Genomic DNA, 15,583 nt, shown 5'->3' with positions numbered 1-15,583 from the left:
ATAACAGATAAAACAGCGCCACATAACGAACCTGACATCATACTCACCAATAAATAGAAGAAATTAACACAACTAATCGAAATATCCATACCCAATACAACAAATATACAGAAGAAAACAGGAGAAAAAATTGAAAAATACATCCAACTGGCCGAGGAAGTCAAAGACATGCATCAGGATAAAGTTGACATCATACCAAATATACTATGAACTACAGGAGTCATACCACACAATATCCACCAGTACATCAACGCAATGCAACTGCATCCAAACGTATATACACAACTAAAGAAATCTGTAATTATTGATACATGTTCAATTACCCGAAAGTTCCTAAATGCTATGTAACATATACCGTACAGTTAAAAGGAAGTCACGTTTGATCAATGTCCGCGTCACTTTTCATTTTTAACCAGACATAACGTCTGAGAAAGGAAAGAAATAATAATAATAATAATAATAATAATAATGTCAGCAACTAGACTCAGTAACTCTCTTCAAGCAAACACTCACGGACACAAAATCTAAAAAGAATGTATGGGAGAAATACCAAAGCGCACATTAATTAAGGCCAGTGTTCGTAAAGGAGATGGACTGTCACCACTCCTCTTCAATCTCGTCCTGGATAAAGTCATTAGGGAAGAACAAAATCTCAGGGTGCCTACTCATCTTGAACGGACAACAGCGATATACGCGGACAGCGAATTCATAGCAATCAAAAAAATGGAAGTCCTCAAAGAACGCGCTGGAAAAGATGGTTTGCATGTCTCTTCTGGAAAATCTGAGTTCATTCGCGCTAAATTTAACTTTCAGAAATGAAACACGATTTACGGACAAATAAACAGGGACAGACACTTCAAGCATCTCGGTGAGATCGTAGCACCAACAAAGATAGGAAAGGAAGCATAGAGTTGGATTACAGAAACAAAAGAGACCATGCGGGAGTATACATACCATCTACAACAAGAAGTGCAGTTCCACAGGTACAAAGATTGGACAGCACAACACGGTTATCAAACCAAATGGACTGAAGGAAATAAAATAGCTCACGAAGAAAGAATGAGGGCTGTAAAGATGTTCAGGAAAAGAAATCTGAAATCGCTGTGACATATGGTCCATATCCTAATAATAATAATAATAATAATAATAATAATACTGTGACGAGAAGGAAGAAGGAGCAGGAACAAAACGGAGGAAGGATGGAAGGAATAAGGATAACTGAAAGAAAAAAGAAAGAACTAGGAATGGCAGAAATTAGACGAAAAATGGTACGTCTCAAAAACCAACATTACTTCCGCTGATAATATTGAAAATGGGCTAAATTTACGGGTATTTAATTTAATTCTGCGACAAGGCTTACGTCACAAGTGCATCTGACGCCTATCATCGATCAAGAAACGCAGTTACAATTGCTGCTATTGTTAAAAGAAAAGTATTGTCAGTAGATTAGAGAAATTCATAGTGACACGACGTAAACAGGTATTACTTAGCGTTAAGAATGCAGCGAAGAGTAAAATCATCTATCTGCGACTAGCTACTCACATGAGGTCCCATTCGATGTCTTCTTCCTCCAAATCCCGCATGATGTTCGCCACTCGATGACGAAAATACGATTCGAAGCGAATGTCATCCTCTAGCACCATGACTTTCTCGTAACCACCTTTCAACACCTGAGAACATAAAAACCACAAGCATAGTCACAGTGGATAAAAAATTTCAATTTTTTGTTTGGGACAATATTTTCCCAGAAAAACTGTAAATACCTCCAATCCTCCACTTCCAGCCTGTAGTTTACGCCAGTAATTTGCCAAATGCTGGACCATGCAATTTCCCCTCCACGCTCCTGCTCATTAAAACAAAAAGAAAAAAAATTGGGAGCCTCTTTACCCCGCTGAAAATATCCCAGCGTTCTACAGCGATCAATCAACCATATCCAAAGGTCAATCAGTAATATAAAAATTTACATATTTCAGTGGGCCACAGACAAACTTCACACGCAACAAGACTTTACTGCGTCATAAATGACGCACGGCTGCAATACAGTATGTAATACATACAGTAGGTTTTAGGAGGAAATATAAAACGTTAAGAAGGGATGAACGATAAAAGGTAATTGACACAGTATGTTTTAGGAGGAAATACAAGACATTAAGAAGGGATGAACTACCTGAAGCAGTTTGTTACAAATGGAATTTCACAGTCACACAGGCAAAAACGAATGAACAGCATGCTCGCTTTTAAAAAATTCTGCTTTTAATGCAAGTCTGTTTCTACTTGGAACAGACAATAAGAGGTTACTGATTCCGGCTTCGAAGCCATCCAGTATTTATAGAGGGTGTACAGGAATAGTGAAAAGCTTCTAAGGGTGGTTCAGGGTAGGTTGTGTTGAGAAATAATCGTTAAGAAAAAAAATCGATACAATGCGACGTTTCCGAGTTGCTTAAAGTTGGCCAATCAGGTCGTTGCGCGAGAAAATTCAAGCGGCCCGTCAGATACAACTTGTGTCAGTTGTTCTCATAGTGTACATGAGGGTGCGTGAAGACTGCTCAGCCTTTGGTTTGAGTTCGATTCTCAGTAGCGTCCCACGTCTCTCTCTTGTCCGGTTGTAGGAAACCAAACGAAGCACACGTCTGACGATACCATCTCTGGCGAGCCGCTTGTACTGGAGAGCACTACGGTCTGTTTAGCTAAATTCAAGGCCAATTAACTCGGAAGCGGCGCAACGTATCGACTTTTTTCTTAACATTTATTTCCCAGCACAACCTACACTGAAATACCCTTCTAACCTTTTCAGACTGTTTCCGACTACCTTGTATAAATACTCAGCAGTAAAGAAAAAGTTTTAGATGTCCGAGAGTGTACAGTAATTGGGAAAAAACACGTTAGTTAAATAATCCAACAGCAATGGGCCTCGAAGCGACGATAGTGACAAACTTAAGCACTGTCACCTGAATGTAAATTCAAAATCGAAACACTAATTTCCCTGCAAAGTCCCGCGATGGTTCCTATTTAGACGTTGGCGAAAGGTCGAGTAGAAGGTATAGACGGGGGTGGGTGAGAGTGGAGGCGACTTTTTTATAAGGTGTATTACAAATTACGGAACTGTTCATACCCATTTTCACAGACTGCAGATCGTTGGAAACAACCACTTTTTCTTATTTTTTATTTTTTATTTTGCCACTCGCTCTGCTTGGCTTGGGTTATGAACAGAAATATTAAAACACACGTAAGTTTATCACCGCAATAGCCAACTTGTGCTGTTCAGTTCTTCCAGGTTCTGAAGAGGAAATAGATAACGGGCTCGCAAGGATAGCAGTTGGGCATTTGGTAATGCAACACTTCTTCACTTCTCCCTTGTCACCGCGAAAAGCTGTCAAGTAGCAGCTCTCACATCAAAGAACGCTGCCCATAGCCAGCACTTTCACTGAACACTGTATACCAAGTAACGTGTGCTGAATGGTATACTTGTACTCTCGCAATCAGATGGAAAGCATACATCCCTACATCCTGTAGGTCACTTGTTACTGCTATAATTCGCCCCACTTCCTTCGGTGTGAGCTGTAATTTAAGTTTCACGCTCCTACGAGGGTGTTACGGGAGTCAGATAGTCTACAGAACACAATTTGGCAACCCGCTGCCGTAGAAGTCCCATGGTACTATCCCTTCCCCTGGCCGGATTTTGCTACACACGCTTTTTATCGCCTATTCTGCCTGATAACTAGAACCCTTTTTATCGCCTGTTCTACCTGATTCTCAGCATGTCTTTCTATTTAACTAGTAGCGTACTTCTGCAACATCGCATATTAAATGACTCTATTCTCCTTTGGTGGATCTTCCACGATTTTCGAGTTTCGATCTTGGGTGGTTTTTCGAGTTCCGATCTTGGGTAGTACTGTCCTTGAAACCTAAATCTCAAATTTCAGTTTTTCGTCATCACGATACTACATTAATACTAAATGCACACAAGTTTTACACATTTATAAACATTATCCTAATGAATGCCAGCCAGTCTCTTTTTCTCCTTCTGGGTCGACCTTGTTTACAGAGCCTTTCAGATGTGTTTTCCTGGAAATATATTTTCTCATTTCTTTAATGTATATGCCCAGTTTCAATGGCAACTGTTTGACTTCGCTGTCAGTCTGCTGTTTATTGTGGCTTTACGGGTTTTCCTTGTGTATTTTTAAATGCTGTCCATTTTGCGTCGTGTAGCAAATACATTCTGGTATATGTTTCTTTCTGCTCACTCCATGAAGTCCTTTGATATCAACCTCTTCTGCACAAGATACCTCCCAACGTGTAACATTTTAGATTTTCTCATTGGGCGTACCGATACTTTAGTATTGTTCTCATTATACATGGCTGATATGACCTAAAAGTGATGTACATTTCAAGTTTGGGTGATCTGGTCGCTAAACTGGATGAGTACTGCCTCGGACAGGCAGAACAGGTCCCTGCGTAACGATAAACATTTTTAAATTGTCGTGAATGTTTAAACGTAGTCTTCTCTTCCAGCACAAAGTCGGGTAAGTTCTGTTAGTTTCCATCCTTGAGAATGTCGCAGTCTACTTGACCAGAACGTCAATTGCGTAACTGTGTTCCATTTCAGTAGACGACACCTGTTTACCGCAGAAATACGTAGTGTCGAAGGCTGGAGAAAGGTTATAAAGAATTACTTCTTCAGTGTATCTGTCCAGTTGTAACAGCAATAGTCCGGCCTCGTTGACAGTGAACTGGAACTGACGATTAACATGCGAAAACTGACAGTAGAAGAATAAAAATATAGCAAACATAGACATAGGCAAAGGGAAAAGAGCATTAAGATACCTCTCTGCAACAGCAATATACACAACACACACACATGGGAGGAAACCTGCTGTGTTCGGGAAAACACAAAAAATTAAGAAGTGGATAGTCATCAATTAATTATATTTCTAGTATTTCCTGATACAACTCCAACTGCTGATTTCCCTCTCTCTCTCTCTCTCTCTCTCTCTCTCTCTCTCTCTCTCTCTCTCACACACACACACACACACACACACACACACACACACACAGAGAGAGAGAGCGCGACTGACTACGGTACTGAAGACGGACTTTTCGATAGTTTTCTGACATTTAGAGCGAGGACGAAGCATGTTAATAACGAAGTAAAGGAAGAACGAGGATTAGCGTTTAACATCCCGTCGGCGAAGAGGGGAAGGAAATAGGCCGTGCCTTTTTAAAACTAACTACTCCGCTGTCAACTCTAAGTGGTTTACGGAATCCACGGAAACCTGGACGATGATCTGAAACTCAGTCGTCCTACTGAATGAGGACCCAGTCTCCTAACCGCTCTAATCCCTGCGCTACTTCGCTCGAGAGTTGATGCAACAGAACCAAAGCTGTTATTGCGGCTACGACATCTAGGAAGGCGACAGGTGGTCAAAGGCAATGCGTATATCGACTTTTCCAAGGATGAAGGAACAGAAGACGGTCTTCTATAAGATGGAAGGAAAGCGAGACGTTGGTGGCCGATGGTGACCAGGAAGGAGAATGGCTGATGAGATAATGGAGAGGCAGAAGCAGCGATAACCATATACGACACTCGAGATACGATAAGAGAGAGAATGAGAAATTGGCCTTAAACTGAAAAAAAAACAGAGCTTACCGCATTGACGACAATGCAGTTATTTAAGTCAGTCACGTGATAGATGACATGGGAGGAAACCTGCTGTGTTCGGGAAACCACAAAAAATTAAGAAGTGGATGGTCATCAATTAATTTTAACCATATTTTTAGTATTTCCTGACACAATGCCAACTCCTGATTTCCATATCTCATTCTGCAATATATCGTGATACACACGATACTTAAATTTTCACGTTAATTTTCAGCATTTACACAATATAAAATATATTTGAATAGAAAGATGTAAAAACCTAAAAGAATGTTATGTTCACAAATGTATTCCACGCTGTTTATTGTGCCACAACCAGTTTCGTTCTAACAGAACATCAGGTGATCAGTTTCAGTCTTGTCCGTTGTAGCGAAACGGCTCTACGTTTTGCCTAGTACGGCAGATAATCTTAATAATTTTGCACCTTCCCCTTTAAAAAGAAACCGATTGTGGGGTAATAAACAAACCCGGAAAAAATGTTCATAAAGGAACCTTTACTAAGCCTCCGGTGACTATAAACGGTCAATTTTTTGCTCTCGTGCTCTGTAAGGAAGGAATGAGGGATGGAAGCAAAATGGTTTAGCGTTCTGTCGACGACGTTGTTAAAGACGGAGCACAAGCTTCCACCGAGTAAGGATGAGGGAGGAAATCGGCCGTGACGTGGGTGACTAGAAAGGAATTTGAAACATCGCCTCGCCAAAACACCAGTCCAGTGTGTTACCGCTGCACCACCTCGCTTCTAATTTCAGTCCATCATTTAGGAGTTATTAGCTGTTTCTGTTATCTGATCGAAGGATGACATGAAACCATGGGTTGTATGGGTATTGACATAGTTCCAAACGCAAAATTCCATAAAGGTCATTGATTTCATGCAGCTTCCTCCGTCTTGGTTTCAGTACCTTAGCACACGTGTAGTGCAAATATAACTAAGTTTTTCTATAATTGAACAGTTAATCAGAATACGATAAATGAAAGAATTATGTATTATACAGTAACAATAAACTGCACAAACGACTTTTTGCAGGAAAAGAAGTCGCTTGTATCAAGAAAAATTGATACAAAAATAACCGAACTCTCATTTATCAGCGGCTGTATAGCAAAGAAGTCTGCATTAATTACATACACCTATATTTAAATACGTAACGTGTAACATATAACAAATGGTGAAAGCAATTGCAATATCAGAAATGTTCAGCTGCTGTAATCCGTACCTCCTCATCTTTCTTTACGCTCCTGTTGCTTGCTTCCTTTGTGCTGTAAAAGAAATATGAAGCTTCAACATTGATTATAGCGGCTCACGATTTACAATTTGTTAACGTTTTATTGCGTATTTTTGCCTGTAATGTCACACACATCCTTTGTTGATTTACAGGACACAGATAAGTGGAGATGTTTAAATGGCACCTAAGTGTTTGGACACCTTCACTGACGCATTAGACTGAAGTTGCAGTGATTTTATGCAAGTGATGAAGATGTCGGCTACGCCTCGCAATGAAATTATCATGCCACTTGTTAGATTAACATAGCAAGTTTACTCTTTGTCAGACAGCTACAGAAGAATCGTAAATTATTCGAAACAAATAACCCCGAAAACTTTTCCATTATCCTAACTACTGCATCACCACAGTAGGCGAGGAACACTCTTGGACGGCAAACACTGCAAAGTTGTGCACCGAACTCTCTCTCTCGTCTCTACACTCTACCAACAACGCGGAGTAATGCCCATCATGTGTCAAACTGACACCTGTGCAGCCACTTGTTTGGCGAATCTTCACAACTCTGGTGTAGTTCGTGACTGCACGAGTAATGTGTGGTACACACGGCTGTAGATAGCTATCAGTTCTTGAGTCAAAGGCGCTGACATTTATTTGCTTGCCTCAAAAACTGCTTAAGCTGACGAGAATAGAGAAGGAACTTGACTATCTCCATTGACTCTTCTCTGCCTCATTTTTACCCTAAATTTTACAGACAAGCGAACCACATTATACCGTGTACACGGTACTGTGATAGTATCTTCAAATATTATGTGTATTATCTTGACTTCCTTCTCGTCTGGCTCTGCCTGGAATTTTACATAACGCCCAGCACCATTTTATGTATAACAATTAACGTGTCGCTCCTTGCAAGGGTAACCCAACCTTCAATAATGAGATAAACAGTTTCTTTTTTATTTGGGCCTGTGGAGGCGTACTATAGAAAGAATGGACCGCATTCCCTGCTTTCTGGGAATTAAGAGTTAAAACAGAAATTTTCTAATGAACTCTGAACTGCCTTATCAACGTATTTTCTTCTCGGTTGTTGGTTTAAAATAATTTTAAGAAGAGCCTTGATTCAACAACACATCTTTCAATGGCAAAATATCGTGGAAAAGCTTCCCCAATACGTACCCAGTAGATGGCCTATAAGAAAAAAAAATATTTAAATTTTGGTATTATTCACTTACGTTATTAACTTCCACATAATTACTGAATTACATTGATAATCCAATACAACATACATAAAAACGAGTGAATGTGTGTTAACGTGTGTATGGTGGGGGCTATTTACTGTTGTTGCTTCTTTGGCACATCGAAAACACGAACACAGAACAAATGCAATTCCAATTTACGAACTAAACGTAATTGTTTCCACGAAACCAAATAGTGACAGCTTCGTTGGTTGGTTAGGGGTCGGGGAGGAGGGGGGGGGGGGGGAGGAGGGAAGATTAAGGATGTTAACAACGAGGTCACCAATTCCTTAATCAGAGGATAGCCCATCTGGAAGTAGTAACATCAGCCGGAAATGTGATCGAATTGTGATTGAATGCATGAGTGGTAAAATCGAGACATTGATAGCGAAAGTTATATCATAGATAAGAAATAATCGGATGAAAGGTACGGGTACACTGAGGAGACAAAAGTCATGGGATAGCGATATGCATATGTACAGACGGTGGTAGTATCGCGTAAACAAGGTATAAAAGGGTAATGCATTGTTGGGGCTGTCATTTGCACTCAGATAATGCATGTGAAAAGTTTTCCGACGTGACTATAGCCGCACGACGGAAATTAACAGACTTTGAAAGCGGAATGATAGCTGTAGCTAGACTCATGGGACATTCCATTTCGGAAATCGTTAGGGAATTCAATACTGCTAGATCCACAGTGTCAAGTGATGCCGAGAATACCAAATTTCAGGCATAGTCTTGACAACGCAATAGCCGACGGCCTTCACGTAACGACCGAGAGCAGCGGTGTTTGTGTAGAGTTGTCAGTGCTAACAGACAATAAACGCTGCATGAGGTAACCGCAGAAATCAGTTTGGGACGTACGACGCAGGTACCCATTAAGACAACGCGCCATGTCCCTGGGCCACATTGTTCGTGATTGGTAAGTTTGAGCGAATGGTTTGGCCACATAGATCGCCCGACATTTATGGAACACTATCGAGAGGTAAATTTGTGCAAAAAATCCTGTAACGGCAACACTTTCGCAATTATGGACAGCTATAGAGGCAGCATGGCTCAGTATTTCTGCAGAGGACTTCCAGTGACTTGTTGAGTCCGTGCCTCGTCGGGGTGCTGCACTACGCCGAGCAAAACGAGGTTTGACAAGATATTAGGAGGTATCCCATGACCTTTGTCACCTCAGTGTATATGGTTTGGGGCGGCCAGCAGGCCCGACAGCAGTGTGGAGCCATCTCTCAGGAATCGTTATCAAGTAATCAAAAACACGTTAAAAGGAATGTAACGGTTCGGGCCACGGCAGGAACCTAGTGCCGTATTCAGGGTGCAGCATTTCGTCATATTGACAGCTTGCTCAATAGTGACTTCGTTCTTTGCGCAATAACCAGCCTTCAGGAAGTTTAGACAGCGCTAAAGTATGCAGTAGTAGATGCCTTCCGCATTAACAGGCGACCTATTTCGCTGTATATATAACCCAGTCCATCTGAGTACGTCATCGGCACAGCCAAGCTGTAGATCGGCGCTCGCCCTATGCCAGTCTCCGCCGCGGGATCGTCGACGTTCTTCTGACGCAGCTATCATCAGTGCAGTGGGCTTACGAGTAAATGACCACTACCAGTGCGCCTACATTCTGCCGTCATTTAAACATCGATCTGCCACTACCACGTGGTCCGAGATACGAACTGAGATTCTCCCTGCTGGAGTCATTGGACTACACTAATGCCAGCCGCCACTCTCCAGCCACAGGTTCAGGATGTGACACTGAGCAACATCACAGACTACCATGGACACAGAATGTAGATTTTGTCCGTCCATAGCCAGGAAACTGACGCACTGCGCCTGACTCAGGTCACGAGGCAGTAGAGCCGTTTGTACGAGAAGCAGTGACACTGACGAGTCTACGCTAGCCTGTTACAGCCCGAGATTAAACATCCACTGCCTGGCACCTGATACCCATGGGTAAGCATTTTCTGTGCCTGTTTACTAGACAATCAATGCATTTTTGTCAACCACTGGCTGCCTATATCTTCTCCACTTCCACCACAAAACTACTCGCCCACAATCATACACATCATAACAAAGGATGACCTGACGGAGAGCCAGAAGGACTGGACGTTCCACCAGGATGTAAGCTTCTGTCTATAAAGTGCCGCAACCACAGGGTTGTGGTGGCTCAATGCATAAAATAAAACTATGGCTTAATCTGGTACTATTGATGTGGAGGGGATGTAGAACGATGGTCTCCTGAGAAGAATGGAAGGAGGGACGGCATGCAGCGGTACTCTCCTTGATTGTGGGAAGTTTAGTACAGGAAACAATAGCCCACGTGATAATGTATCATCTCTGAGTGAGTAAAGGCCTCATCTGCACCCAGAATCACCAAAGTGAACGTTGGGTATGCGATCCCTTCTCTAACCAAAAGATTGGTCAGTTCTTCCTTGGGATACCAAGAGAAAGACAAATGAGCAGGTAGTACAGCTAAGGTCAGAGAGAAAATTGTGAATAGCAGGTATCACAGTGTCCCAAGAAAAATAGTGATAAAGCCTGAGGACTGCTCATTAGGTCACTAAAAGATTAAATGCGGGCGAGGGAGGTCCGATTAATAAAACGTAGGGCTCTACTAATTGCTATTAGCTCCACAATACAAAAACATTACATATTCCCGCCAACGAATGTTATTTGTGATTATCGGAAGAAGTAAGAGCGTATCCTGTCCTATTCACGGCTTTAGGGTCAGTATCGCTAGAAAGTGATCGCTGTCACAAATACCACTGTAGTGAAGCCACAAGACTGCAGGAAGCAATTGTAAGTTCTACAGCCGAAAAGATCGTGGGTGTCACCAAAATCGGTAGGGGTACCTTCATTGAGGAGAGGCAGATCTATATGTACAGTAAGTTGTTCAACCAGAAAGCAACTACCAGACGACTTGGTACTCAAAAACAGGAGGGAAGTGCGCACTGAACTCTAGAAGTAGGAAAAATGGAGGGAGAGTTTTCAGATTAAGGTAACCATCTCAAGGTATGTAAATATCCTCGCCATGGGGAAATAAACATTGCAAATGGTGATTGCTGGGGTCGCTAGCACTCACACTGATATTAACTTGCAATGTGGTATGGAGGGGAATCCACACGACTGACATCAGTACGAACCAATGTACAGACCCCTCCAGACGCCAGATGCTCTCTTGGGACCAGGATGGTTCCGACAGAAGGCACAGTAGCTTCTATAGGTTGGAGAATCATCGTAAGTGAAAGGAGTTCCTTACAGAGTAGAAATTTTGTTGTTGTAGATCAGGCAGGTGTCAGTAATATTTATTGCAGTTTCACAGAATTATAAAATTAAGGGCGTCCTTTTTATGTGTGAAGGTCGCAAGGGCATCGATCACGCCCTAGGATCACTGGCTGTCAGTGACGAGGATGGATCATCATCTACAAAGTTCTGAGATCGACGGCGTGCAGAATCTGGAGCTTCCGAGATCACTGGATCAGATTTTTCCCACGACTTCTTTTTCTCTTTAACAACTTCAGAGGTTATGGACTCTTGCCAGGAATTCTCCGTTGTTAGGGTAGAAACTTAATAGGAATGGGCAGCAGTGGACATACAGTCACAGTCTCCTTCAACCAATGGCTTATAACAGGTTGCTGGTCTGTAGATTTCTAGGGAGAGGTTTTCGTAAATGGAGTACTGTCGCTGGTAGGTGCCAACGGAGAAAGCTGCTTCTCTGGCCAGGTGTGCGAATTTGAGGTCCCTGAAGATGGTGCTGTAGGAACCACAACAGGAGAGAGCCTAAATTTTACATGGGCTAATTTACTTTCGTGACAACCAGATGTCACTATTATAGAACGGTAAGACTAAGTACTCGAGATACGGCCGAGGACTTGGCGAAAGAAGTGTCAAAATGTGATTCAATTCGGATGAGGTACAGGCAGCTCGTCGTTTTCTAGGTTTCAAAATATGAGAAACATGTGGAAATCTCAGGTTCCTGTATCTTGCGTTCCTTCATTAAAGTAGCACATTTTGGGGTTGGTGAGTATGAAGCGACCGACCACAGACTTCACAAACTGAGTTATTAGTAGAACAGGAAGACATATTTCTGAAGCCCTGGTATTTACAGCACCTTACCAGGGGTGAGAAATACGGCTTCATGTCATTATGGTAGATCAAGATTTTTACTTTCTCAGGAAACAGATCCCCCTTAAAAGAGAGGATCGATGGTCTGGTGTCAGCCTTGTTCTCTGGTGCCTCCACGCACACGACATATGAAGTGGATCCCTCGCATCTCCATGTTTGTACAGAATTCCTCATCCGCCTGCAGCATTACGTCACTGCGAGAAATTAAAGTCTGTGCCATATTTAGGTTTTTATAGGCTACCACAGTAATGGGTGAGTCACCAAGTATCTTGCAAAAGACTAACTCTCGGGCCGGGGTAAGATTCACTATTTTACACTACTGGCCATTAAAATTGCTACACCACGAAGATTAAGTGCTACGGACGCGAAATTTAACCGACAGGAAGAAGATGCTGTAATATGCAAATGATTAGCTTTTCAGAGAATTCACACAAGGTTGGCGCCGGTGGCGTCACCTACAACGTGCAGACATTAGGAAAGTTTCCAACCGATTTCTTATACACAAACAGCAGTTGACCGGCGTTGCCTGGTGAAACGTTGTGATGACTCGTGTAAGGAGGAGAAATGCGTACCATCACGTTTCCGACTTTGATAAAGGTCGGATTGTAGCCTATCGCGATTGCGATTTATCCTATTGCGACATTGCTGCTCGCGTCGGTCGAGATCCAATGACTGTTAGCAGAATATGGAATCGGTGGGTTAAGGGGGGTGATACGGAACGCCGTGCTGGATCCCAACGGCCTCGAATCACTAGCAGTCGAGATGACAGGCATCTTACCCGCATGGCTGTAACGGATCGTGCAGCCACGTCTCGATCCCTGGGTCAACACATGGGGACGTTTGCAAGACAACAACCATCTGCACGAACAATTCGACGACATTTGCAGCGGCAAGGACTATCAGCTCTGAGACCATGGCTGCGGTTACCCTTGACACTGCATCACAGACAGGAGCGCCTGCGATGGTGTACTCAACGACGAACCTGGGTGCACGAACGGGAAAACGTCATTTTTTCGAATGAATCCAGGTTCTGTTTACAGCATCATGATGGTCACATCCGTGTTTGGCGACATCGTGGTGAACGCACGCTGGAAGCGTGTATTCGTCATCGCCATACCGGCGTATCACGCGGCGTGATGGGATGGGGTGCCATTGGTTACACGTCTCGGTCACCTCTTGTTCGCATTGACGGCAATTTGAACAGTGGACGTTACATTTCAGATGTGTGACGACCCGTGGCTCTACCCTTCATTCGATCCCTGTGAAACTCTACATTTCAGCAGGATAATGCACGACCGCATGTTACAGGTCCTATACGGGCCTTTCTGGTTACAGAAAATGTTCGACTGCAGCCCTGGTCAGCACATTCTCTAGATCTCTCATCAACTGAAAACGTCTGGTCATTGGTGGCTGGGCAACTGGCTCGTTACAATACGCCAGTCACTACTCTTGATGATCTGTGGTATCGTGTTGAAGCTGTACCTGTACGCGCCATCCAAGCTCTGTTTGACTCAATGCCCAGGCGTATCAAGGTCGTTATTACGGCCAGAGGTGGCTGTTCTGGGTATTGATTTCTCAGGATCTATGCACCCAAACTGTGTGAAAATGTAATCACATGTCAGTTCTACTATAATATATTTGTCCAATGAACACCCGTTTATCATCTACATTTCTTCTTGGTGTAGCAATTTTAATGGCCAGTAGAGTAATTAAGACAGAACCAGTTCATAATTTACTGAAGGAAGAGGTTTCTCTAAATACATTTTCCATATTATTTACAAAGAGCGTCAGCTTACTAGATAGTTTTGATGCGAACCAGTAACACAGATGGGATTCTGAGAATCTCTTACATTATGTGATGTATTTTACCAGTTGATGTATTTTACCAGCTCTTCAGAAATACTGTGTAACACGTTTCTATTGCGTCGGAATTTTTATAAACGATAACGATGGAAAATCAAGTGCGATCTCCAACATTTTATGTTATTATTTTAAATTTCATTTTAACCTTTGTATATTTTATTTTTTTGGCATATGTTCTCTCATGTATAATATATTTTAGCAGTTCACCATAATGTGGTGTAATTATTTTTCAGACTTTTTCGATAACATTTTAAGCTCCGTGGAATTGTATGGGTACACAAACATACGATTTTTGTCCATAATTGTATTGCATTTCACATTTTAGAGGTTGGTAAAAAGACATACCCTGTATTTGCTTGTGGGTGTCTCGTCGTGTATTTTTTCTCAAATCACTGTGGTGCAGTGTTGGCTGTTTTATTTGAGCATTTAATGGTCGAGTATATTTGTGTATTCTGTGTTGTTTCATTAGTTGCAATCTATACGTATGCAGAGTGATAAGTAAAACTACTGTTGCCATGTTTGTATGAGCACCAAAGTCACTGTAAATCTTTTAGGGCAGTTAAAAGTATATATGTAATACCCCTCTAATAGAAATAAGTTTTCTCATTTCGTCCCCTGTACGTATGACGACGTCATTACACAGAAAGCTGTACCTTGTCAACAAATATAAAACAATCTTACGATACTAAAGTTACAATTGCTATCTGTGAAATGTAGTATCTATGACACGGTAAGTAGTGTGTAAGAACATACGGTATTTTTGTTGTTTGTATTAAGTATGTTAACACTGATAACAGTTGATGTAATTTAGATGATTTCACATGTATGGAGCTTCGTGCTGTTTTAATCTTGCTGTATTCTTTTCGTCAAAACACGAAATCTTGAGGAGACATGTATACATGTAGGAGAATTTCAAAGATTCACATATTCTGAAACAAACTGGTATTTTGTTTTTGCTATTTTTGTAATACGCTATTGCATATATGGCATGTTCGTGCACTTCTGTATGTACTCTGTGTGCTTTATTTTACGTAGTGCCACTAGATAACCGCCTTAAGGTCGAAACTGCAGTCGCGAAATAAATAATTTCTAGAGCCAACGGCGACTATGATGTCCTTTAAAAATTCTACATTATTGTGAACGGCAGTCATGAAAAGTTAATCAGAGGAGAGTGAGTTTCTACAGTTTGTTTGCTTTTGCTTTCCTCCCATTGCGTGGCCAATGTGGGCAAGTTCTTGGGGTCGCAACGATTTGAGATGAAGGATTCTGGTCTGTCAGAGTAGACAGTCGGAGCCTCACGGCCACCGGCTGATAATTTTGTTCTTTCCACTGTCCAAAGCAACCGCCATGACTCGGAAGAGGGCTTTGTCTACAGGTGCCAGCGAGTCAGAGTAAAACAGAAATGGCTTGATAAACACTGTGCGGAATCGCGACACCCCCAAACCGACAGACATCTGCTTCCTAGCTTGCGGTGGGAAGTAATAGGTAGG

At 42.1% G+C, this 15,583-nt stretch overlaps 1 protein-coding gene across 2 annotated transcripts in view; it reads right to left on the bottom strand.

The window, feature by feature from the left end:
• Positions 1–15,583, bottom strand: part of LOC124795534 (glycosyltransferase 25 family member) — an 869,126-nt gene that overhangs the window by 77,901 nt on the left and 775,642 nt on the right. For both annotated transcript variants that reach the window (XR_007016720.1, XM_047259606.1), the window contains exon 8: positions 1,543–1,670. Coding sequence is in view for 1 of the 2 variants with exons in the window: in XM_047259606.1 (XP_047115562.1) it covers positions 1,543–1,670 (128 nt within the window). In the remaining variant the exon portion in view is untranslated. The remainder of the gene's footprint in view (positions 1–1,542; positions 1,671–15,583) is intronic.

The sequence above is a fragment of the Schistocerca piceifrons genome, chromosome 4 (assembly GCF_021461385.2).
Source record: "Schistocerca piceifrons isolate TAMUIC-IGC-003096 chromosome 4, iqSchPice1.1, whole genome shotgun sequence".
Taxonomy (NCBI): domain Eukaryota; kingdom Metazoa; phylum Arthropoda; class Insecta; order Orthoptera; family Acrididae; genus Schistocerca; species Schistocerca piceifrons.
The sequence above is the reverse complement of the archived record's forward strand: the minus strand, read 5'-3'. Positions and strand labels throughout refer to the sequence as shown.